At 42.4% G+C, this 27,538-nt stretch overlaps 1 protein-coding gene across 2 annotated transcripts in view; it reads right to left on the reverse strand.

Moving 5' to 3' along the window:
* Positions 1-26,707, reverse strand: part of ACCS (1-aminocyclopropane-1-carboxylate synthase homolog (inactive)) — an 81,024-nt gene extending 54,317 nt beyond the window's left edge. The window contains exon 1 of one of the 2 annotated variants that reach the window (XM_069221800.1): positions 26,643-26,707. Coding sequence is in view for 1 of the 2 variants with exons in the window: in XM_069221799.1 (XP_069077900.1) it covers positions 24,524-25,163 (640 nt within the window). In the remaining variant the exon portion in view is untranslated. Of the gene's footprint in view, positions 1-24,523 lie in introns of both variants that reach the window. The other variant, XM_069221799.1, reaches the window with a different exon arrangement.
* Between the last annotated feature and the right edge of the window lie 831 nt (positions 26,708-27,538).

Below are 27,538 nucleotides of genomic sequence, written 5' to 3' on the forward strand. Positions count from 1 at the left end.
TATATCTCTAATTCTTCTCACAAAACTTAAATCTCTAAAGGAGAAGTATAAACGTGTGAAAAATGCTGGCAGTGTGAGATTACTTGAAGATCAAATGGACTTGTCATTCAATCCAGAAAGAATACTTTTTTAGCACATCCACTCTTGCATCTTTCCCAGTGTAAAAACTTGTCCTGGACTTCAACTTATATTTCAAAATTCCTAATTTACTTTGCTGATAAGATTTTCACCATCAGAAATAACCTTCCACTAAAGGCCACGCTGATCTGTGCTGCCATCTCCTTAAGGAAACTGAGACAATTCACTCTCATAAGCACAGAGTAGTTCACTCGGATCATTAAGAATCAACAGCAGTGGATGTATTCAAATAAAAAGGTAATCTTTTTGCCACCATTTGGCATGGGTTTATCAATGATTTTCCCACCCAGGGTAGTTTCCCAATAAATTGAAATGTGACCAAATCGCACCTTTTTTTTTTGCAACATTTGTTTGTTACTTTTCGGGGCACATGTATTACGCATTTTACCTGTAAAATGCATTTTGGTATGTACCAACTCTATTTTGCTAGCCAGTAGCCTATTACCAACTCACAAAAGAGGGTTTGCGAGTTGCTATTAAGAAGAGCCGTATAAAGGGCGACCCTTCCTAAGAGCAAGTTGCAGGGGCGATGTACGAATGTTTTGCGACCAGAATGCAGTTGCAAAACATTCATACTTCACTGAGTCCGTGAAGGAGGGGGTAACCCATTCACAAATGGGAAGGGGTCCCTTTGTGAATGGGGTGCCAACATTTTTTAAGAGCAGACAGTGGCCCCATGGACCACATCCTGCTCTTAAAAACATGAAAATAAAACTTTTCACTTATATTTTTGAAAGGCATCCCGTTTTCCTTTAACCACTTGCATGCTGAGGACAGAACCATTCTGTCCTCGCACCCACACGAGGGAAGCGTTGGCGCTCCCCTCGTGAGCTGCCTATTTCAACCCCCCCACAGGGCATGGCAGCCGAAGCGCTTCTGCTGCCAACCCTTACCCCCGTCAGACGCAAACAGTGTGTCATCAAATGCAGCCAGGATGTGCTGGAAGCCATTTGCTTGCAGCACATATTCTGGATAGGACGTCCTTTCGTAAGTCCTTCTCTGGGGGACATTTGGCTGGGGTGTGGGTGTGGGGGGCAGACACAGGGGGAAAGAAAATAGTTTTTCCTTTCCCCCGTGCCTGCCTGGAGTGGATTCCTGCTCTACAATTGCAGTGAGGGCTGCGATTGTGGGGCAGGAATCCACAACCAGGCCACCAGATATCTTTTTTTTGCAGGGGGCGAACCCTTGAACAAAGGTCGCTCCCCTAGGTGGGCAATAGTGATATCCATGTTCTGGCCCCCCTTGGGAGCAGATCGCCTGTTTTCTCTTGGCCGATCTGCCCCCGGGGGGTGGGGGGCCAAAATCCACCAGACCACCACAGATTGTGTTATGTTTAATTTTTTTATTATCACCTCCCCCCGCTATCCCCACCCCAACTCCGGTGGATCGAAACCCACTAAACCACCAGAGATTTTTGCCTGCATTATGGTTTTTCGAGGAGCGAAAGGGTCGCTCCCTTGGGGGAAAATATTGATTCATATTTCGGCCCCCCAGGTGTAAATTGGCCATTTTTTCATCCAATCTTTATTCATCCGATCTGCCCCCGGGGGTTCCAAACCCAACAGACCACCAGGGATTTTTTTCTGCATTATTTTTTTCTACAGTAGCGACCCCTTAGGCTAGAGTAGCCCCACTGGGGCAATAATTTATTTATTTTTCGGCACCCCCTTGAAATCCACTAGACACCAGGGTTTTTATTCGATAAATTTGTGTGGAGAGATCCCTTGGGCAAGCCCTCTAGACACCAGAGATTTTCTTTTTGATATGTTAGGGGGTGGCTCCATGGGCCCTTTAGTGGGGAATTTGTACGCTTTTGCCCGTTTTTTCTCCCCACCCCTCCTTGAGGGCAAATTGGCCATATTTTAGGCCAATCTGTCCCCAAGAGGGGCAGAAAGCCACTAGACACCAGGGAACATTTGTGTCTTTTATAACGTTAACTCTTTTGTTTCTTGTCATTGTTTGCATTTGTAATTATAATGTTTTATTTCTTCTTTTTATTTAGTGCAAATCTTTTGATGTCCTTTGCTGTGATTCCTGCGTGTGGTTGAACTGCAGTTGTGTGTGGTTGTATGTGTTTGGTAAGAAAAAGTTTTTTGTACTGTCATTTCCCTGCATCAATGTGTTTTTGTAAATGGTGTAATATTAGCAGCCTGTTTAGCTTCTGTTTTGTTGAGGGTGACATTCTCCTTGCATTTGTGCACAATGTATATTGTGTTGTCTTGTGAGTATTTTTTTTATTGTTCCTTTCTAGCATTTCATTGGTGCCTGCTGTGTCTGTGCAGAGTAGGTGCTGGCCAGTCTAGCTGTCTCTAGAAAGTGAGTGGTGTTGTTTTTGAGTAATCAGGTCTTTGTGATAAAGTCACACCTTTTTTATTACTTATTTTACACTGTGTCGGTCATTGTTGACTTATCTGTCAAGTTGCTTTTAATAGTAAGGATGATTGCCAGCCACGGGATTACTGCTTAGCAAGTGTTAGTATGCTTTTCAAATCTTCCTCTGACCATGATTACGAGACTGACTCTTCATCTAATGATGAAGCCACTCTCAGTGTGGAGGAAGTGCCTCTTTTAGAGGAGGACACTGATGTGCCGATAGTGCAGCAAGAGGCATCTGGGGCTGCAAGGCCTCCCATTGGAAGAGGTGAACTCTGGGTTGCCCCAAACATAGTGCAGCCGGTGTTGCCTGCTTTTACTGGCATCACAGGGTGTAGAGTGAATACTGAAAACACTTTGCCTAATAATTTCTTTCAGTTGTTTAAGGACGATGTATTTTTGGGTGAGATTGTTCAGCAGACTTATTTGTATTTGAGGGACAACAGTGCTAGACTTAAGCCCCACACTGGAGCTAGCCAGTGGACTCTCACGAATCTGGATGAGCTGAATAAATTCTTGGGTTTAACTTTTTTGATGGGCTTGATAAGGAAGCCGTCGCTATCTTCATATTGGTCTACTAGCCACTCAATGGCAACGGATATATTTCCTGCAACCATGAGTCGTGATTGGTATTTGCTTCTGCTTCGGATGCTGCATTTTGTTGATAATGCTTCAGAGTTGCCACAAGATCACCATGATTGTGACCGTCTCTTTAAGATTTGGCCTGTTCTTGTTCAGTTTGTAGATCAGTTTTCAAAAGGTTTATACTCAAGGGAAAGAAATAGCTGTGGATAAGTCTTTGGCCCGGTCCAGTGGCGTTTGGTTTTTAGACAGTACATTCCTAGCAAGAGGGCACAATATGGAATTAAGATGTACATGCTGTCTGAGAGTAGGACTGGGTATGTCTATAACTTCAGGGTGTCTACTGGTAGGGATTCTAGTATAGATAATCCCTCCTGGTTTCTGTCCACTTTCAGAGTTAGTGAGAAAATTAGGGACTTGATAGAGAACTTTTTGACAAGGGTCACCATTTGTATGCAGATAACCTCCACACTGGTGTGCAGTTGTTTAGGGAATTGGTCAAAGTGGACATTGTTGCTTATGGCACAATCCACTCTAACCGTAAATGTTACCCAAGTGAGCTTGTTGTTAAAAAAAAAAAAAACGTGATGGAGTGCTTTGCGTAGTGATGAACTTTTAGCTGTGAAATTTGCAGACAGGAGAGATGTCTACATGCTGACTACCATCCATGATGAAAGTACTTCACCTGTGACTGCCTGTGGCCAGGATGCTGAAGTGCGCAAATCAGTGTGCATTTTAGACCATAATAAGCACATGGGTGGTGTTGACAGAGTAGATCAGAGGTTGGAAACTTACACTGCTGGTCGTAAAGCTTACTCCTGGTATAAGAAGTTGGCTATACATCTCTTCCATTTAGCAACCTTTAATGCTTTTGTGGTGCTCAAGGACTGTTCTACAAAGCCACAGTTTCAGCAGTCTGTGAAAGGGAGCCTTGTTGTAGTGGAACAGGCAAGTGTTCCTGCAGTTGGAGTGATGGAGGATGTGGCTAGACTGAAAGGTCGCCACTTTGCTGATCACATTTCTCCCACAGCCAAAAAAGACTTTCCCAGTAGGAGATGTAGAGTCTGTATACGAAGAGGTATGCTGAAGGAGACGCGTATATACTGCCCTGACTGTCCATCTAAGCCTGGGCTGTGTGTGCCTGCATGTTTTTTTGACAGTACCACACGGTAAGGAGTTTTTGGGAGGAACAGTGAGCATAAAAGTGAACTGCTTGGTCTGAATCATTTTCAATTTTTTCTTCAGTTTCACAGTTGGCATTAGTGTGGTGTATTTAGTTAGAGCGGTTGTGTTTGTAGTTTTGTATTAACTTACAATTGGTTTGTGTTTTCTTTTTTGTTAAAAAAATGTGATGGCAGTGTGCATGGACTGGTGCTTCACTGGTGGTGTGCGTGGGCTAGAGGTGTGTGTGAGCTGGCACTTGGCTGACAGTGTGTGAGTAGTGACTTGCTGCAGGTCACTAAACACTGCTAGCCAAAAGTCAGTCCACATACTCCATTATCCGGTGTGACTGTTGTGTCAGGCATGTAGGCGTATGAAACTGATGGGCTCTTGAATGGCGCTGTCTGTTGATGTGAGTGTTGTAATATGCAGGGTCTGCGGCTGGCAGCGTGAATGGCCTTGTCTGTGTTACATATGAAAGGTGTGTGAATGGACAGTAAAGTGGTTGGTGCCTTGAAGAGGCTTTACAGCTTACAAGCTGCGAGTTATTGGTTCAGTTTTTCTGACCTTTCAGTTGTTAACAGTGCATTTCATTTTTGTGAAATCTCTGGTTAATAAAATGTTATATACTGAATCATCTCTCACCCTTGTGCCAAATCCAACCAGTATGTTTGTGTAATTGATAAATATATGATTGTGCAGTTAGAATTGTCTTTGTCTGCCAGTGTGTATATTGTACCCGGAATTGTCTCTTTTTGTGAATGCTGTAATGTACTGGACCTGCGGCTGGCAGTGTGAATGGTCCTGTGACTGTCATGTATGAAAGGTGTGTGAATGGCCTGTTAGGAGTTTGGTGCCCTGTCATGGCTTTACAGCTCACAAGCTGCGAGTCATTGGTTCCGTTTTTTGATCTTTCAGTTCTTAACAGTACATTTCATTTTTGTGAAATCTCTTGTTAATAAAATTTTATATATTGAACCACCACTCACCCTTGTGCCAAATCCAACCAGTAGGTGTGTGTGTCCTTGATAAATATATGGTTGTGCAGTAACAATTGTCATTTCTGTCTTGCTCTGCCAGGGTGTTCATTGTCTCTACATTGCCTCTTGTTGTGAATGTTGTAATGTGCTGGGCCCGTGGCTGGCGGTATGAATGGTCTTATATGTGTCACTTATGAAAGGAGTGTGAATGGACTGTAAAGTGGTTGGTGCCTTGTTATGGCTTTACAGCTCACGAAAAAAAAACCCAGCTCTGCTGTAATCAGGCATCAAAGCACACGACTGGCACACTAGTTGTCTTGGGTGGGACCCGAATGATGAAGCATGCCACCAACTAGGCTGGTGGGTGAGGGGTCTTTGTGACAAAACCTAAGGGCGGTTTTTTTTCACAAATTGAGTGTTTGGGACATCACAGAATTAAGAGACTTGGTAGCATGCTCGTTTCTGGTCTAGGGAAAATCTATCAACTCTAGATATGTTTGAAAACTAGACACCCAGGGGAGTATAGGGTGATGTGCCTCTCGTGGCTCCCAATACATTTTTTTACCCACAATACCCTACAAATATTAAAATGTGACTAAAATCACACATTTTCGTTTCATTTCTGTACCTATTATTTAAAAAACAGAAATAAAATCACAAATTTTCTACTACCCAGCATTCCCCTCGGTCTTCCGATAAAAATGCTACCTCACTTGTGTGGGTGGACCAAGTGCCCAAAACACAACATGGACACATCAAAATTATCTATCACAAAACAACCCGTTTCTGCAAGGGGGGGGGGAGGGGGGGGGGGGGGGGCACCAGAACTTTTCGGCCGTTGCTCAGCGGTCATCTAGGAAAACCTACCAAACCCAGACATTCCTCATAACTAGGCCCCTGGGGGAGTCCAGGGAGGAGTGGCTTGTGTGGATCCCCCAATATTATATTACCCAGAATCTCCTGCAAACATTCAATTTAGCTAAAAACAAAAAATCACATTTTCCTCACATGTCTGTGTGGGATCAGCATGCCACTACAAATTTCCTACCAAGCAGGTCTCCACGCAAAAAATGATACATCACTTCTGTGATTGGGCCAAGTGCCTGTGACAGGGAAGGGCGAAAAACATGTAGAGATTGAGGGGGCACAGTTTTTTTTAATACATTTTCAGGCTGACTGTGCTTTGGGCACCCACACCAGTGAGGTTTCATTTTTATCTGGAGACTTGGGGAAATGCTGGGTGGAAGGAAGTTTGTGGCTCCCCTCAGATTCCAGAACTTTGCATCACAGAAATGTGAGGAAAATTTGTTTTTAGACACATTTTGAGGTTTGCAAAGGATTCTGAGTGACAGAACCTGGTGAGAGACCCCAGGTCACTCCATATGGATTCCCCTAGGTGTCTACTGTTCACAAATGTACAGGTTTGCTAGGTTTTCCTGGGTGCCAGCTGAGCTATACCCCAAACTCCACAGCTAGGCACTTTGCAAAAAATGCGTCAGTTTTCTGTGGAAAAGTGTGATGTGTCCACACTGCATTTTTGGGTGTTTCCTGTTGCAAGCACTAGGCCTACCCACACAAGTGAGGTACCACTTGTATCAAGAGACTTAGGGGAATGCTTGTTGGAAGAAATTTTGTGGCTCCCCTCAGATTCCAGAACTTTGCATCACCGAAATGTGAGGAAAATGTGTTTTTTAGACAAATTTTGAAGTTTGCTAAGAATTCTAGGTGACAGAACCTGGTGAGAGCCCCACAAGTCAATCCCTTCTGCATTCCACTAGGTGTATAGTTTTCTAAAATGTACATGTTTGCTAGGTTTCCTTAGGTCCCGGCTCAGCTACAGCCCAAACTCCACATCTAGGCACTTTTTTAAAAAAAAGGGCGTCCGTTTTCAGTGGAAAAATGGGATGTGCCCACGTTATGTTTTGGGGTGTTTCCTGTCGCGGGCACTAGACCTAGCCACACAAGTGAGGTACCATTTTTATTGGAAGACTTGGGGGAACGCTGGGTGGAAGGACATATGTGGCCCTCCTCAGATTCCAGAACTTTGCATCACTGAAACGTGAGGAAAATGTGTTTTTGGAGACATTTTGAGGTTTACAAAGGATGCTGTGTGACGGACCTGGTAAGAGCCCTATAAATCCCCCCATCCTGGAGTCCCCTAGGTATCTAGTTTTAAAAAATGTACAGGTTTGCTTGGTTTCTCTATGTGCCGGCTGAGCTAGAGCCCAAAATCCACTGCTAGGCAGTTTGCAAAAAAAGCGTCAGTTTTCAGTGGAAAAATGTGATGTGTCCACTTGGGATTTTGGGGCGTTTCCAGTCGCGGACACTAGGCCTACCCACATAAGTGAGGTACCATTTTTAATGGGAGACTTGGCGGAACACAGTATTGGAGAACACGTGTTATTGCCAATTGTCTTTCTCTGCACTTGCCCCTTCCAAATGTAAGACAGTGTGTAAGAAAAAAGTCATTTGGAGAAATGCCTTCGCATGCTAGTATGGTTACCCCCCAAATTCAGAGATATGCAAATAACGACTACTTCTAAACTCCAAATCTTGTGCCCATTTTCTAAATGCATAGGTTTCCTTGATACCTATTTTTCACTCTTTATATTTTACCATATGAATTGCTGTATACCCGATATACAATGGAAACCCATTGCAAGGTGCAGCTCCTTTATTAGCTCTGAGTACCTTGGGTTCTTGGGAAATCCTCAGGCCCTATATTTACCCGCAACCAGAAGGGTCCAGCGGACACAACAGTATATTGCTTTCAAAAATCTGCCATAGACAAAAAAGTTACAGATGAAAACGTAGACAGAAATTACTGTTTTTTTTAACTCAATTTCATTTTTTATTTTATTTCTACTGTTACATTCTATAGCAAATCCTTGCAGGATCTACACAAATGACCCCTTGCTGAATGCAGAATTTTGTCTACGGTTCAGAAATGTAAAGCTTTCCAGAATCCACCATTGGCTTCACACCCATTTCTGTCACTAACTGGAAGGAGGTTGAAAGCACGAAAAATAGGAAAAATGGGGTATGTCCCATTAAAATGCAATGCAAGGAACAACCCCAACCAGCTTCCCAGAGCACAAAAGAAAGGCTGCAAGGCCTGCCAGCCCCATTACGCAGCCACGCCCACTTACACAGAGCGGAACGCAATATGTGCCCTAGAAGGCCGCTGGCTCATAGCTCCCACCTGAATGAAGCAGGGAGCACAGCTGCCCACAACCAGTGGAGAGTGGTACAAAAGCCCTGCACCGGCTGCGTCTGGTGTAAATGAGCAGAGCGCAAGTGGGAAGCCTGAGTGGGAGATGCGGGCAAATGGCTCCAACTGAAAGGAAAAAAAATAGTCTGTGGAATCCTTGCACTGTCCTGTAGTGGGTGCAAATGGAAAAACAAACGACAACAAGAAGCGGAGCACGTTCATACAGCTTCCACAACCTCACAGCAGGTAGGCACTGGCCATCTTGAGAAAAGTAAGGCCTGGGTCCTGTGCACACACAAGCAAAAGGTCATCTTAGGAGCACACATCCCCTTGAGCCAAGACAAAAGAGTGCACCAGCCAGCCAGGATCAACAACCAAAGCAGAAGAGAGGGAGCAGAGGGAGCAAGCGTAGAAATAAAACAGACTCCTGAGCCACATCCACAGGAGTCATAATGGGACAGGCAGTCCATGGGTGTCATGTCACGCGACCGGAGGATTGAATAGAATACAGCAACCTTCCTGAAACCATCATGCCATTTGACACAGCAGAACATGGGAGGAATGGATTGAAAAGACTGTTGACTTCAATGACGTGCTAGAGGAAACAGAGTACATGAAAATAATCAAGTACCTAAAGAATTTAGTAGGTCATAGGGTAAAGGACGCCTTCAAGAAACTCCTGTAAGAGGAAGTGCTCACAACACAGAAAGTTAAAGATACACTTGCAAAAAAAAAAAAAAAAATTACCTGACAACCAATATGAACTATAAAAGGTGCATGTTCAACAAGGCAACCCAACACCCATGACTACAGAAGCTCATCAAGCACTGCTGATTTTACCAATTCAATGGTAAAGAAGCAGTACACCTAGGGAATCATAGATGCGTGTCTGTCTGAATCATTCTGAAGAAGGATGCTCAAAGAGACACAATAACTAGACTAAATGCTGGCCACAGTGAGAGCAAAAGAAAGAAAGAAGAGGCATGCTGCTGAGATGGAGTCCAACAAAGGAAAACGTACTGGCCCAAAAATGCATAAAACAACATCACAAAGACAAGCATAGATCCGCATCCAGGTGGGCACCACAGACATGCTGCAGATGCAGACTGTGATATCCACATGAAGGGAAATTCCCGGCCATGGGATAGGTGTGCAAAGGTTGTGGCAAAGAAAACCACTGCAGGTTTGTCTGCCGAAAACAAGAGGGATAAAGAAAGGCATAGAATAGGACTACCAATCATCCACAAACCAGGGAAAGAACAGAACCCTGCAGACTATTTCTCATGGGACCGAATGAGGCAGGTGAGGTCAGGCCCATTTGTTCCTACAATTCCTACTCAGCACCAGATCAGGAAGCCGTCAAACACCTGACTGAGACACAAATGTGAGGTACAGCTGCTATTGGGAGAAGACGCACTGGAGAACAAATCATTCCACAACATTCATGAAGAACTAGTTGTGACAAAAACAAAAAGGCACCAAAACTATTGTTCTCAAGTGCCTGCAAAAACAAGCCATCAACCTTGCACGTGCAGGCCACTGGAAGGTACTAGCTACCAACTGGCCCTAAGAGAACACATGTTGTTCCCAAATCTAGATGACACAGTGGAAGCAGAGCTGCAGACGTGTCACATATGCATGAGGATCTCCACAACATGGAGACCGCCATTGATAACCATATTAGAACTACCTGAGAGAGCCTCGGACCGGGTGGCCATCAACTGCTTAAATTCCATGCCCTCAGGTAAATACCTTCTAGTCCTCATGGATGAATAGTAACAGTTTCCACTCGTGAAGATCATCTCTTCCATCTGCGCCTCAAGGAACATCGTAGACAGCATAGGAAGTTCAATGGCCCTGAAGTCAAGCAATGGCCTGCCTTTCCCCAGTGGAGTATTCCAAGATTTTTTAGCTCAAATGGCCAATGAACACCAATGGATAACTCCTGTATGGTCACAAGCAAACAACATGTTGCAAAGGTTCATGGGTACACTAAAGAGGGCAGTACAACAAGCTAACGTGGAGAACATAGAAGTTACAAAGTAGCTGTGCCGGATACTCAGAACATACTGAAACACCCTATACTCAAAAAAGGGAGAAAGCCAAGCCACCCTCTGGTCAGGCAGGCCATTATGCACGAAGCTGCCACAAGAAAGGACAGCAAACTCAGAGCCACACCAAGAGAGAACAAGAGAAATATGAAGACATATGCAGACACCCGGAGACGAGCCCAGGATGTAACTCTAAAAGAAGGGGAAAGGGTAGTGGTCAAACAGCAACAAAGAAAGAAATGGACACGCCCCATGACCTGGAATGGCTACGGGTGACAGAGAGGAAAGGCAACACGAACACCATGACACTTCAAAGAAGCCTATAACGTTACTGGGAAACTGTGACTGACACTTTGGCAGGACCTTTCTTTAGGTCCCCTAGCCAGTCTGGCCCCAATAACAGTGGGCCTCTTTTTGACATTACAGTGTCAAAGCCTGTTTGACAGGTCTACAGAGTTTACATATATCATTTGGGATGAACTTCAAAAGGCGAAGACAGGATACGAGAACAGCTCTTGTATATTCCATGTCTTGCTCTGAACTTAGCTTTGTTTTACCAGACTTCTGTCTCTGAGGTTGTTGTGGGTACATGGCTGCCTAAAAGTGGATTTTTGTGTTAGATGTGGAAGGATTACCAAAGTACACTCCTCCCCATGCACACCCCCAGCCTTCAGACCCCAATTTTAGTGTGGCAAAAGACATCAGCCATCTTGAAAATGCCCAAAGTAGGCAGGGTTAGCCCCAGGAACCTTTAACCCATTGGTCAGGCTATCCCTAGGGGTCATTCCCACCCACTAGCACCAACCAGACACAAATGTGGCACTTCTAGGCACCCACTTCAGAACAATACTGGACCTGTGGAAGATTAGTAGAGGACTGAACCTGCTGTCTGAGACATTTGAAGAGTCTAGAACACTGAACTTGCTCTCACTCCTCTACCGGGTCAAAGAAGTGGACTATCAGGGTCTTAGGACTGACCTCCTGTAGGGACAAAATATGGGGGGCAAGGTTTAGAACTGTATTCCTGTGGTAGATTGGGGCTTGAAGGAATAAATTCAGAAGGTAAAATCTTTGACCACACTGAACCAGGTTAGTGTATCCGAACCATGGTCTATCGCAGTCAACGTCACATTGTGCCTACGCCCTGTTCTACTGCCACCATTGACTACCATTGGCATTAGGATTAGTGGTCTTTGAAGCGTGTCCGTAACTCCCCTTCTTCCCTTTACACCACTTCCTCTGCAGGCTCTCGCTGTTTTAAAAATGCATACCACCCCTACCCCATTTTTCTGAGATCCTCAATCTGCATATGTCACACCTTATCTCTTTCCCCTTCAGCACTCTCTTATTACTCTCCCCTGCATGTAATTCCTTGCATCTCCCTCACTTTACCACCCAACCCCCCACACGCCCACAACACACCCACTCATCTAGAAGGACTGTTTTTCTATTATTTGATCCTTGCCAATATTTTGACATTGACAAGGTCACAACTAGAACTGCCACACATTGTTCAGTGTTCTCTGCAAACAGGCCATGCATTGGATGAGTATTTTTTCTGAACACCTTTATGATCTGCTGACAGGCATTGTGAGACGCTTGCCCTGTCTTCAGCCTCAACCCCAGAGTTATGATTTTCGCCCATTGTAAACACCCACCTACTACCTCAGTCTACACAGACACTGAGAGGACACCACGTGCTGTATGAAAAGAAATTACACAACATCCTGTAAACATCAAACTTTCTTAAGGGAAACAAGATTGAGTAGAACATGAAATGTTCACTGGAACTACATAGCTGACCTGGATTACTTCAACAGTTTCTACAGTTGTCACCCAAAAATGGATCAGTATTTTTTCCTGTAAAGCTAGGAACATGAATAATGGACCCGATACGCACCCGATTCATGGTCAGGTCTTAATTACTGCCTGATCGGCGACTCAAAGGGATCCGCCCCACTTAAAACCCAATATTTATGGATAGAATAACATTTGGAAGACAAAAAGCCAACAATTGTTAGCAGAAGAACTTAAGGTGGCAAATGTATTGCCCGCCATAAAAGAACAATAAAGGTCTCCAACCTTTTGTTTAATTAAAGCTACTTATGTTCGATAAAAATCCTTCTGAGTTACTTATATTATTAGAGTTTTAATAGTGACTACATCAGATTAGATTACTTTGGTGGCCACCACGTGCAAGATTACCAGCAATGATCATGCACCAACCATGGTCGCCAATAGTAATGTAAAAAATGGTTTGTCAAAGTGAAAAGCTCTAGAGCGGTAATACATCACATCAATAGCGGCAATGCCGCTGGTTAATATTATCAATGAAATATCAGATTTTAATATATTTTAAAATTCAACCATTTTTCTTAAAACATTTGCTTATGAGTTATCAAAATACACACATTTACATATTGAATACACATTTTTTTATTTTGGAATGGTCCTATTAATTCAACAATGCAAAAGTCTCTAATTTTGTAAGCTGATCTGCACACGGGAGAGCTACTTCTAGGTAGCTGGAGAGCTCCCAGTGGCTCACAAGCTACTCGTTGGAGAAGCCAGAAATATAAGTATTTTATTTGTGCTATTTTTCAGTGGGTTATTGAATTATTTGAATGCAAGAAGCAGTGCAATACCAATTAATTCAAACCAGAAGAGCATTCAAACTAATGGCGATAGTATTCTGCTGAAACTGCTCTCTTTAACCCATTGAATAAGTATTTGCAACAAAGCTAGGAACCTTGCCTTTACTATGACAGAGCCAACGGATCTGGCTAAATTTGGCAAATATATACGCCTGTTACAAGAACTGTTCAAACAATGTAACAGGACTGGCTAGATTTTCCTTCCTCAGCAAGAGTCTGAGGACAAGCACCACTTATTTTCTGAAACTGTGTATTTCATAGATTGGCTGACAATACGGCTTTTTACTCATGGTCTTTTATAGCCTCCTTTTAAACTAATCAAATTTTAGTACATAACAGGACTGTCGTATTTTATAACTGGTTACCCATCCCTTGACACTTTCGTATGTGAGCACCCGCCCGCAGCTATGACCGCAAGCCTTTCTGGAACATCTACACTCCAGGGGTAGCTTAGCTATTATGGAATGACCTACATGTCAGATGCTAATTTTAGGCTTCTTTTATTGAGAGCATCACATGCACTTTCATGGCATTTCAAGTAATGAATTGTTTTAACGTATTTTATTGTCTCAAATTCTTTGGCTTATCTGCAACTCTTGTAAAGATTTTAAGTAATCATGCAAGTAAGATTTACAACAGAACACCTTCAGGACCAAGAGAAGCATCTATCACAATCAGGCATTATAACACAAGCACACACTCATCATAAGTCGGCAAGGTAAGGGGTTAGCTCCAATAAGCCATGTTTACATTGAATCTAAAGCACAGATGATGTCTGCAGGTGATGGCTCTGTGTACACAGTACGCATCCGGATAGAACATCTCACTAGAGGCAGGGTGCCAATCAGTCTGCATTACGACCAGAAGATATGGAGGGTTAGGGTAAAAGCTGGAACACGCCAGAATGGTATCTTAAGCGCTATAACGTTACCTGAAAAAAAATCACTTGAAAATGGTCCATATATCCACACATAAAATAAAAGGAACAAGGTATATTTAGGTCCCGCCTACCAGCCAGCACTGCACATGACCTATTGTGGGTTTACCATGAACTTACAACCTGCTGGTTGGCTTTATAGTCACTCTTATTTGCTTGCTTTTTATTCAGTGGCTTTTCTTGAACCATCTTTTATCTGTCCCTCTGCTCACTTTTAGGTAACTACTTTTCTACTTTTTGGTTAAGCACTCCAGGAGAATGCATGTGTTTTTCGTCTCTCTTCCTCGAGTTCTTCTCACTCACTATTAAATACATTACCTGCGTTCCTTGTCACTCTCTCCATCATGTGATTCTAGCCCCCTGCCAAGTTTTTTTACTCTCCTCACTAGCTTCCCTTTGCCCCCTCCCACCTGTTCCTCTATATCCCTATTATTCATTTTACTTTATAATTTTATTTTAATTGTTTGGGAGGGCACATTAGCAATTGCTGCCGGATTTTCTGCCTTTGAAAAAAAGTGCTTTTGTGCTACTCCAGTTTATTTTTTTTATTTATTGATTCATCTTGAGCTGGTTAATAAATAAAACTGGTGCCTGCATCCTTTCACAGATGCACACTTGTGTGGTGACACATACATTCAACTTCATCACACATGCATGCACCTATGAAATGGCGCAAGTGCCATTAGTGCTCTGTCATTGCGCGTCTTTCTTTTTCTTTGACAAATTCTGCATAGCATCTGCAAAAATGAATTCTTCAGATGCTTTATAGCATCACTAAAAGACATTGGTAAAAAAAACAGGTCAACAGGCAGGACATACTGTTCTTGCCAATGTTTGGTTCCTTTCTTTGTCTCTTCCCTATTTCCGGAAAGCACTCACAGTCCACAGGGACCAGCTTCACTGTTCATTCAGTATATCTAAAATGTCTTGCTAGCTAGTGAGATTTATCACTGTTAAAACTGCTGCAGATATCTGCATGGAGTCAGAAGGGCTCCCAAGCTAGAATTTCAATAAGGCTCAACCGCGCCTTCATCTTTCTAAGGACAATAAAAGGCTCACTTGGCTTACTAATAGTAACACTGTGTGTCGGTGTATCACATATATGGTGTTTAGCCTACAAGCATCCACAATTTCTTAAAGCTGTTTTACACCAAACGAGTCAAAACTTCCTAAATAATTGCTCTTCACCAGCTTTTAGGAGCAGTCTGTTCACCATCATAAAGATGGACATATTGACAGCTGAGGTGTCTTGTTGAAATGGGCAGTACCAACCCTCAGGGCTGAATGCTTGCATCTAGTAGCCCCCTGTTAGGAGAAACTCAGTGTGGAATACCTGGAGACCTGAAAGTATCAAAAAAACAATGGCTCTGAAAATTGGGTGTGAAGGCTGATTATACTTTTACTTTAGGTGCAAGAATTCACTGGGCCCAACTTCCAGATTCTTTAAATACCAATACAACAGTTTTGTCATCACTGTTTAACAGTGCTGTAAGAAAGGTCCAAGTAGCAGCAACAATCAATCAATGTTTATAAAGCGCAACTACTCACCCGCTAGGGTCCCAAGGCACTGGGGGGGGGGGGGGGGGTAGTGTACCCTGTACCAGTGAGGTGGATTGGAAAAGCCATGTCTTCAGTTCCTTCGTGAAGCTGGGGAGGGGAGTGGTTTGTCTGATGTGGATGGGTAGGGCGTTCCAGCAATGTGCACAGTATTTTCAGAAGCGTACAGCTGCAGCAACTCTAAGTATGCTTTAACTTTAACATGGAGCTGATGCGGGGATAGAGGGCTACAGCATGCGACCACACTACCAGTGCGTTCTATCCTGCATCGATGGAAAGGAGAGCTGCAGTCTTTCTACCTCCTCCCTACCACCTCACTTTCCATGTTTGTCCACATCAGGAAAGAGTCACTCTGTCCTCTCATAGTTAGGAGAGGGAGAGGTAGAGGGATAAAGAGAGAGTGTGTGTGTGCGTGTCTCTGTAAGAGTGTGTGTGTGTGTGTGTTTGGGGGGGGTGGGGGCTCCTGGTAAGGGCCAGTATAATGTTTGAACTACTTGCCTGGTAGAGTAGTGCAGAAATAAGGTTAAAAACTCAGAACAACGATTTCCTCCAGCAAGTCCAAGTGGCTCATATAACTAGTCCAGAATGTTTCCAGTGTTTTTTTTTGCTTTTCACACTACTAAAATAGTAAACGTTTCTTCAGAGCCCAGGATTCAAAACAAGATATTCTCCTAAACGAGAGCCCTATTGTCAACCTAATTCCAGACAACACCTGTGCAGGATATCTACTGAATCTGGTTCATTCAGACACTTCTTGTATCAACAATCATAAATGATAGGTTAAAAAAAATCACCCAAATAATACAATCAAAAGTAATGAACACCAAGCATTGTGGATTTTAATACATCGATAACAGAAATCCTTAAATTAATGTCTATCTAACAACTATCTTATCTAATACAGCACAAAAATAATAATACTAATGTAGATTCCTTAAACTTATATCTATCATATATCCATTTCCTAAATCAATGTCCAATTTGATTCTTCAAATTCACAATAATATAATTAGTCCAATTGTCCCATTCATATAACCATCAAATCCAAATTGCTTGTACGTTGTCAACATGTGTTTCATCCGGGGGAGTACCCCTGGGATTTCCTCAGGACTTTCTTGTCATTAAAGTTTCATCACACAATCCCTAAAACAGTATTATCATGTATTATAAGACAATTCCAATTTAACAATATCCATTACTGCATCAATAAAGTCGTGTAACTACCAAGTAACCAGGTGAGAACCATGCATTTTCCTATAACTGAGTGTTGCCCCTTCACGTGACCTTAAGTGACGAGTTTATTTCATTTTAATTTTAGTTATGACCCCCTTCGTATGTGATTTCAATATTCACTCCTGTTGTGATAAGTGCAACCATCTTGTGAATCACAGTGACATGTATTAAAGAAAATGTATGCCTCACTCCTTATTAACTGAAAAAAAGGGAGAGATCTCCCTGTGCTACCTTAAATTCCCTTTAGTTTGAGATATATCCCTTTATTTCACATGATTTTGACTTACTCATTTTGTTCTTACTTGTTCTTTTAGTGCTGTCATAGCATCTCTCGTGTTTCTAAGAATAAAATCTAATTTTATAAAACAGATTAATACATGTCCCACTCTTTCCTCATATTAGATTATTACCATCGCACATTGTAATATTAATTTTAAACCTCAGGGAGCTTACCATTTCATTATTCCCTCGATCAAATTATAAATCGTCTCTCCACGTGTTTTTCCTCTCAGTCATATCTATTATGGAATAACAACCGATTGATTATTTGCCCCGAAATAGTCTATTCGACCCAGGATGTATTAGCTATATCTAATTTCATCCTTACCTTTGACCCAGTTTTCAAGTAATAGCGAGTACGCCTCCTGACCATCTAAACCGAGTGACTATCCAGCATTCTATTTAACCGCGTCGGTTCTTTAACTAAAATAAAAAACGGACTACAAATCTGGGTAACTATCAAACGCTCTGTTTACAATCGTCGGTTCTTTAACTGAAATAGAAGACGGACTTCCGAGATTCCAGCCGTCTTTCCATCGCTACAGATGATGTCCTTTTTCATAAGAATTATCTGCATTTCATTCCTTTTAAATCAAATTAAAATACTAAATATCCAAAACGGACTATATTAACTCCACAAGTGTTCATAAAAGAGACTGCCTCATAATTTTAGTTTTTAGTTCTTGTATAATCACTCCATACCTACATGGACTATCTCACTGCAAATATAACTATCCAATGAACTTTATATATTGAATAGTATACTGATACCAATATTAAGGTACCAAGCTCATGAGTTGCTATCTATGTCATATAGGCCTTCAACTATATAAATTCCCCCTACCACTGACTCTAATCTAAATTTAAATCAATAAAAAATATTATGTACTTCACAGACTCTCTAAATTAAATGTTATCCACTTTCCTTAATAGCATAATTTACAACATAGACTAGTGCTATTATTACCTAACTAACACTATATTTGCTAATTATTTTTCTCCCAAAAAATATTCCATCTCATGATCTGTATTTAGTCCTAGTTCTACTACTCCTAATTTCACAATCCACAGCGATTCCCTCCTTCTTAGGGCCAATTCTGACTCAAGATGAGACACTCAAGAAATATACAGGGATTAAACCGGAGGTTTCGTTCAGAAGAGGGAATACCCTCAATAATATTTTGAGTCAGAGTTACTTACCAGATGAGATTAAGGCAGATTGGCTTAATGTACGTAACAGAGGCTTCTTTAAATGTGGTTCATGTGCAATGTGCAAATGGGCATGTCAAGCTAAAAAAGATTTTGTTGACAAAAGAGGATGTAAAATACCGATAAAATCACACATAGATTGTAACACAAAATTTGTAATATACATGCTTGTATGCAAATGTGAGAGAATATACGTGGGCAGTACGATACGTCCACTTAAGACAAGAATTTCGGAACATTGGAGAGCGATAAGGCAATTAGATGAACGCTATCCGATAGCCTCTCACATGGTGGTATGTGAAGCACAAGGGGCTCACAAAGATTTTAAGTTTTTTGGTTTTGAACAATGTGGAAACAACCCACGCGGAGGAAATAGAGAATTGGCCCTAAGAAGGAGGGAATCGCTGTGGATTATGAAATTAGGAGCAGTAGAACTAGGACTAAATACGGATCATGAGATGGAATATGTTTTGGGAGAAAAATAATTAGCAAATATAGTGTTAGTTAGGTAATAATAGCACTAGTCTATGTTGTAAATTATGGTATTAAGGAAAGTGGATAACATTTAATTTAGAGAGTCTGTGAAGTACATTATATTTTTTATTGATTTAAATTTAGATTAGAGTCAGTGGTAGGGGGAATTTATATAGTTGAAGGCCTATATGACATAGATAGCAACTCATGAACTTGGTACCTTAATATTGGTATCAGTATACTATTCAATATATAAAGTTCATTGGATAGTTATATTTGCAGTGAGATAGTCCATGTAGCTATGGAGTGATTATACAAGAACTAAAAACTAAAATTATGAGGCAGTCTCTTTTACGAACACTTGTGGAGTTAATATAGTCCGTTTTGGATATTTAGTATTTTAATTTGATTTAAAAGGAATGAAATGCGGATAATTCTTATGAAAAAGGACATCATCTGTAGCGATAGAAAGACGGCTGGCATCTCGGAAGTCCGTCTTCTATTTCAGTTAAAGAGCCGACGATTGTAAACCGAGTGTTTGATAGTTACCCAGATTTGTAGTCCGTTTTTTATTTTAGTTAAAGAACCGACGCGGTTAAATAGAATGCTGGATAGTCACTCGGTTTAGATGGTCAGGAGGCGTACTCGCTATTACTTGAAATCGGGTCAAAGGTAAGGATGAAATTAGATATAGCTAATACATCCTGGGTCGAATAGACTATTTCGGGGCAAATAATCAATCGGTTGTTATTCCATAATAGATATGACTGAGAGGAAAAACACGTGGAGAGACAATTAATAATTTGATCGAGGGAATAATGAAATGGTAAGCTCCCTGAGGTTTAAAATTAATATTACGTGCGATGGTAATAATCTAATATGAGGAAAGAGTGGGACATGTATTAATCTGTTTTATAAAATTAGATTTTATTCTTAGAAACACAAGAGATGCTATGACAGCACTAAAAGAACAAGTAAGAACAAAATGAGTAAGTCAAAATCATGTGAAATAAAGGGATATATCTCAAACTAAAGGAAATTTAAGGTAGCACAGGGAGATCTCTCCCTTTTTTTCAGTTAATAAGGAGTGAGGCATACATTTTCTTTAATACATGTCACTGTGATTCACAAGATGGTTGCACTTATCACAACAGGAGTGAATATTGAAATCACATACGAAGGGGGTCATAACTAAAATTAAAATTAAAATGAAATAAACTCGTCACTTAAGGTCACGTGAAGGGGCAACACTCAGTTATAGGAAAATGCATGGTTCTCACCTGGTTACTTGGTAGTTACACGACTTTATTGATGCAGTAATGGATATAGTTAAATTGGAATTGTCTTATTATACATGATAATACTGTTTTAGGGATTGTGTGATGAATCTTTAATGACAAGAAAGTCCTGAGGAAATCCCAGGGGTACTCCCCCGGATGAAACACGTGTTGACAACGTACAAGCAATTTGGATTTGATGGTTATATGAATGGGACAATTGGACTAATTATATCATTGTGAATTTGAAGAATCAAGTTGGACATTGATTTAGGAAATGGATATATGATAGATATAAGTTTAAGGAATCTACATTAGTATTATTATTTTTGTGCTGTATTAGATAAGATAGTTGTTAGATAGACATTGATTTAAGGATTTCTGTTATCGATGTATTAAAATTTTAAATATTTCATGTGTGCCATTACTCTCTTATGTACTGTTAGATAACCCAAGTGGTTGTATCGTGTAGGTGATTTTGGAGGGTGGACACCTGAGTTTTGTGCACCGTGGCATTATATTTATGTAAAGTCAAAATATTTTGAAATTGGAGCGCCAGTCACTCACTACCGCGCCCTCTTTTTGATTGCACCAAGCATTGTGGCTTAAGCTGCCATATATGAAAAGTGAAGAAAAAGAGGAAAAGAAAGTTAGAACAGAAACAAAGCGGCACAGCAGGGCAAAGGTATACAAATGCTCTGTACAAGAGGAGCAGGTTTTACTTAATACCATTCCACTCAAAAAGGGGAACTCCCGAGGTTTACTCTGGTGCATATAACACTCATGTGTATGCACACATATGGTGTCAGTATAGCGCAAACCTAGCCGGACGGCAGCTGAGTACTGTACACGGTCAAAATCAAATGTGAATTTCCGACATCTGGTTGCTAGGAGCAAAAGTGAGCTGTTATTACATTGGATCTATTGGTCTTCAACTCTTGCCTACATTTGAGAAGAGTTGAACCAGTTCTGATAAAGACGCAGGCTGGGGCGCGCAGCGGGACCAGATAGGGGACCGCATGGAACACCTCCCAAGGGCGGGCAACCAGCAGCAGGAAGGACAGCAAGTCGGTGAAAAGCAGGCGTCAGATCAGGACGCCAAAGGCAAGTCCACATGCTTAGATTGCCTGGAGGACGGCGAGTGCTGGCCGATATGCCTCATGAGTAAATACCTGCTGGGTGGGGTGCAGGTTGGGCGCCCACTCTTTTGTCACAGGGATCATTCATATCATAGCTCCTTCCAGTTCAGAGTGGTACCCAAGGGATTTGGAGTGCACTCTTTCTGCATAGGCGCAATAACCACAGCAGCCTTGAGCGGGTTGAGTGGGGAGCACATAAAGAGAATAGGGCGTTGAACATTGAGCGCATTTAAAGGCTACATTCGGCCAGCAGCTATCTAAGCCGCAGCATTCTTCTCATAATAGGCTCTCCGGGACACAGGCGCAGAGTCTGGATTTTGGGACACTCCTACATTGCGAGTGCTCAGCGGTGGGTGTCAACACAGAAGGACTACAAGGGGGTCTGGCTCTGCAACACAGTAGTGACTTGGATAGGCAGCCTGGGCATGAGATGAGAACAATTACTACCCACCATTCAGGACTTGATCCAAAGGTTAGGGAAGCCAGACGCTGTTATAGTACACCTCAGGAGAATGACTTGGCCAGCCCGGGGTGGAGGGACCTGCTAGGGGCAATGATATCCGGCCTTACAGCAATTGCAAGGCTTATTCGCCCAGCGGAGCTGATGTGGTCAGAAATCATAGCAACCAGCGAATGGAGGAGAGCTTTAAATCATGTGGAAGTGGAAAGGTCCAGGTGAAAGTCTAAATGGCAAAGGCATGCAAAGGTAATGAATGGGTTGGGTTGCGTTTGATACAGACTCAATAATCAAAAAACCCTAGATTACTACAAAGCAGAACGGGTCCACCTCACTGGGGTGGGGTGGACCTGTTTCTGCTTAATATAGGGGAAGCCCAGGAGCAACTGGGTTTCAGCTAGGAGAAAACTCAGAAAGCACTGGGGAGCTTCCTGAAGTCGCAAAAATACAGGCAGCATGGCAGAGACACTACAGAAGAATAGCTAGGATGCGCCCAATAGCCTTAAGAGAGGAGCCGCTCAACTTGGTGTCCTTGGGATGCCTTACTGGGTAGCGGGCGAATGGACTGTAAAGGAGGGCAGCACAGGGCGAACACAGCACTTGCAGCCCGGCCCAGGCACAAGGGCCGCCCACATAAATCTCGGCAGCAAGGTGGAGCCTACGGGTCGCATAGATGCTAAATGCCCACAAGAAAGGGAGGCTATCGCTCAAGGCGCTCTAAGAGGGCGCTTTCATGACAAAGGACTAAAACGAAACCTAGTGGAACAATATCAGCTATGCATGAAGTTTGTGGTGAACATGGATTTGTGTTGATGATACCGGATATGTCAATTAACTGTGGCCGTTTTGCACCAACCACATCTATTGTGTGTAAATAAGGAGAGCAAAAGTGCATATAACAAAGACTGGGAGCCTAGAGGGGCACTCGCCCGTCTAAGAGGGGTTCAGGAATGTTGTAGCAAATTCTGTGTGCATTCATAAAGAAGGAATTCCTCCTTGTTTTGTTTTTTTAAAAACTTTTTTGCACTTCTGAATCTAAACTCTGAAGGTGACCTGGTTTGCGGGTATTCTAAGAGCTGCCGGAGGTGTTGAGCCTGTGAGGTAGATATGCTGGTGTTCCAGTCATGATGGCTTTGTAGATAATACATTTCATTATGAAGATGGTGGGGGCCGGCAAGGGTAGTTTCATCAGGGTGGGGGTGATGTGGTTGTATTTTTTCAGGCCACTAATGAGGCATGAAGGATGATCAGTGTAGAGTTTAGGAGGCCGTGGAGCAGGTTTTTCCATTTACTAGATGTTACATTGCCAGGTTTCACAGGCTTCACCCGCAGTTCTAAAATTACCCACAAAGAGGAACAGTTTCACCTTCTTTAATAGAGAAAGCCGGTAGCAGGCAGTTTCCAGGGTAAATTCAAGTGGCTTGGCACTGGGTGGAAGTTGGGGTTTAAATCTGTCCAATGTCAGATTGGACTAGTGTTTGCTTGTTGTTCTTGGACAATAACAGGAATTCAGTTTTGGTGGCGATGAGCATCACGTATATGCAAGACATGTTTGCTGATGAGCAGGCAGTGTTCAAGGTGCTTGGCGCATGCAGCAGAAACTATTTTCAAAATAATTTATATGTTGTTGATGTAATGGTTAATAATGGTGACATTTAATTCTACTATCACTGAACAGAGCCTCAGAAGGCTTCATATAGACGTTAGTGATGGAGGACAAGATGTTGGCGGTGTTTTTTCCATTGCAATATGAGCCGGTGGTTGCTCCTGGAATGAGGACATGGAATAAGTGACTTACAGAGTATGATTTACTACAAAGTACTCAAGTCACTATACAAATCGAGGTTTAACATCGGACGATACAGTAGTGGGTGGTTGAGGTTTAGAGTGAGTGGGGAACAACAGTGAGATGACAGTGAGGGAAGGAGTGTCAAGGCGAGATTAGGGAGTGGTCTAATTTGAATCTTTTGGCTCAGGGTTTTTCTGCAGTCATCCCTGGGGCATAGGGCTCTCATACTACTTACATTTGTCTCAGCTTTTCTTTATTTCACCACAGTTTTTGGCTGTCAAATTCGCCTGATTTTAGTTTGTTAATTATGATTATGCTGTTCTTAGTATTTGGCTCAAATTTCTTATTTTTCTTCTGATTCTGCATTTTATTGGAACAGCTACCCACTGCCCTTCAGGGTGGTGATTTGCTACATTTAGTTTGTGTCGTGGCCTGGAGAGACAAGCCTTCATAAAAGGCTTTGCTGGGTAAAGGGTGTATAATCAGACATATTTTTTACTGCATGCAACAGTGAGAAGATAAAATGTCTGTTGTGTCCTGGTTGCCCATTTCACCAAAGTGGTTGATTTTTGGAAGACCACCTAACTATAAGACCCCCAAAATCCGCCATCTGCCAAAACTGGAACCGGGCATAAAAAGGCTGTCTCTGAGCAGAAAACACTATGTCAAATGTAAAACTAAAAAGTGAGCAATTCGACACTGAAGGCGTGATCCAACCTTAACTTGTCAAATGATGAAATGCTATGTGTGTAGGAGAAGTACTACAAATGAATAAGGACTTATGAGTTAAACCCTGCCTTCCATCTTGAACCAATAGTTACACAAATAGTATACACATGGACAGTGATGACAGAAGCGCGGCACATGCCTCAGTTTTGAATTAAATAAACTGGGAAAGCCCATATCTAATATGATTTTCTTGGTGAGGCAGTAACCAAGTGCATGCACAGAAAACATAACCGAAAACCACAGTGATGGTCAAATGCCTTCCCATGGCTTTACAGATAAAATAGAAACTATACCTGAAGGCGAAACACTGGTTTCAATGGGGATATCCTCTCCGGAGACTGCAGATTCATTATGCTCTACCCCCAAGATGGTCCGTTCTTCAATCTCCTGGTCTTCTGCAGAGCCTTGCTGGTAGGTCATGGACAGAGAAGGCTCTGGAGTCAGACATCCATCCTCGGATTCAACCTCCTCGCACTTAATCTCCATGAGCTCTGAGTGCTGTGGGTGCCCAAATGGCAGGGCAGAGGGAGTGAAATGGTGGTGGAAGCTCTCCACTAGGCCGCCCTGCAGCACTTGCTGGTGGACCATGCTGCCAGCCAAGGTGCTGTAGGCAATAGAAGGTCGGCTAGTCAGTACCCTATCCATCACGTCAAAGAACTTCCAGGTCCTGCCACCTCTTAGAGTCTTATTATTGTCCTTGATTCTCCTGTACTCCAGCTTCATCTTCTTGATCTTCTCCCGACACTGGTCCCCGCTACGATGGATGCCTTTCTCCCTTAGCACTTCAGCAATGCGATTGAAGACGTGCTGGTTCCTTAAGCAGCTCTCCAGCTCTATCTGCACTGAGTCATTGGCCCACAACTGCAGCAGCTCTACCACTTCAGGATCTGACCAGTTACTCCCCCTTTCATACTTCTTCCCTCGAAAATCCATAGCCCTCAACCAAAACCTCGGGGTAACAATTTAAAAACCACAATACAACTACTAAAGACTAAATAGGGACGGCACTTTTATTGGCCATCGTGGGTGTAACAACCAGTCCTTAAATGCTGTTAATATATGTGTATAAGTGTTATACCCAAGAATATTGCTAATGTTTTAAAGTATAGCAACCAGAGGGACACTTGAGGTGCACTGGGTGCACAAAACATATTACAAAATGTATTATGACTTAGACTGATTACCAACTTCTCCATTAAATATAAAGGCAGATGAAGCTTTAAATCTAGGAGAACGTTCTCATGTGTAGTGAAAGAATATTATTGAAATTCCCATCGTTTTTTAAATTCCGTGAGACCAGAGATAAAAAAGCCTCTCTTTTGAGACAGCAAGTTTTTTGTTTTGAAAAATAGCCCATTTGGCCCAGCAGTGCGATAATATGTACTCGAGATAAAATACAACCCAGGTTAAAATTTTGGATCCGCTAAGCATTTGCTGCTTGAAAAGAAGCTCTAGTTTTGGGAAACCATGTTTGGCACACTCAAAATTAAGCCACAGGTTCATAGAAAACTAGTCTACAAAAATAAATACAATTTCAAATGGTTTCTTAAATTATAGGAATGGAAATGTTGATTGGAGGAGACAAAGGGAATGAGTTGGAAGGTGGAAACTAGGCTTTACAGGACACTTACTTAGTATGGGGAAAGGGTCCCAAAATGCATTTTTAATTTCCTAATACTTATTTGAAATTACTGGTAGTCTATCAATGTTAGGGACCCCAATGCCATCCAATGGAAAAGCTCAGGCCAAATGTACCTGGTCTTCGGGCTGACAAAAATGTTAAGACTGTACTTGAGGAAGGCTGGCGTCTGGCTTTAAATAAAAAATGTTTTGCTAAAAGTTACTGCTTCTTTTCAGAAACTACACATTTTTGGGAAGTGAGGTACTTTTCCTGGAAAGTTAGGCTAATACACTGAACGTGTAACTCTAAAAAAATGTGTACAGGGTAGTTCAAGTGTAATACCTTGGAGATCTGTTACTACAATGTAGCAAGTGGGATTCGCTACAAAGTCTTTACAGCACGACAGGTGCATCCCAAATTTGGAAGAAGAACAGGCGAGTACTTTGACTGGGCTGATCCTCAATATCAGAGTTTATTCTGATGTGCGAGGGATCAAATATGCGGAAACCACCTAATATCCCAGCAGGCACGTTTCATCCCGTTAAACTCATGAAGTATTCCGAAAAGGAAGCCTAGATTCCATAGAACCTCACACTCGTTGTAGAACTAGCATTTTTAAGACTACCTTTACCACCCACTGGAAGGGAACGCCCATTTTTAAAGAACTTTTCATTTCCTGCCCGTCCAGCTCGTGTCAGGGAACTACTGCAATCTTTCGCAAAAGAAATGCGCATAACTCGTAGGTGCCACACATCCCGAGGCAGCCGGGAGGCTCCCGAACTAAGACTTACCCCGATTCCCTAAATGCTTCCTGCCTGACTTTCGACTTAGAGGACTTCAAAAACCGAAGCCAGGGGGAGCCAATGGGAGAGGAGCTTTGCACTGACTGACAGCTCAAGGGCGGTACTCTGAGGACGACACGGCGCCTGCGATTGGATAGACCAGAAGAACTCCGGAAGTAATTTTCTGCTGACTGGGAAAAGGCTCCGTATAATGCCCCGGAAGAGACCCCGAAACGGCTGCAGGAAATGAACGGCCCAGCCTCATGAGGACCGGTAAACGGCATTCGTGTCAGTAGTCCGTGTTTTAGTCTGCTTTTTTGCAAATAGAAAAAAATCTATCAAGTCTGTGTAATAGGTAAACATCCAAAAATCCCCCCTTTTGTCTTGCATAATTGTCTAACAGCAGCCAAGGTCTGACAGAGTTGCAGGGCTCTTGAAGGGTTCATACCTTTGGGGGTTTTAAGTTCATTTTTAGATCGAGTATAGCAGCGGGTTGTACCCTGATGTCACCATGTATACTTTAGAGAAGGTTGTTTCCTCACGGTTCTGCTGTCATGTCGTCGGTCTCGCGAGCTAGCTGAAGCGGCGGTTGCTGCCAGCTGGTCGAGAGGGACACCACGGCGTGAAGAGTTGCCTTTAAATAAACACATTTCCATTTATCGCTTGGTAGAAAGAGTCATGATTTCATGTCAGGACTGGAGGCTCAGATTATGCTTCTCTTTCTTTGCTACTCAAATTTACAGCAGCCAATCAAAAAATAGAAAAAACTCAAACTACATTTCCCCACATGCTTTAGTCAACATGTCCAGCAATCATGTATCCTTAGACCCTATTAGAGTCCATAACTTCAACCAGAACTCCTCTTTCTTTGCTGCTTGTGCACAAGTTAAGTGCTCTCACTTACG

The sequence above is a fragment of the Pleurodeles waltl genome, chromosome 3_1 (assembly GCF_031143425.1).
Source record: "Pleurodeles waltl isolate 20211129_DDA chromosome 3_1, aPleWal1.hap1.20221129, whole genome shotgun sequence".
In the NCBI taxonomy this organism is placed as follows: Eukaryota; Metazoa; Chordata; class Amphibia; order Caudata; family Salamandridae; genus Pleurodeles; species Pleurodeles waltl.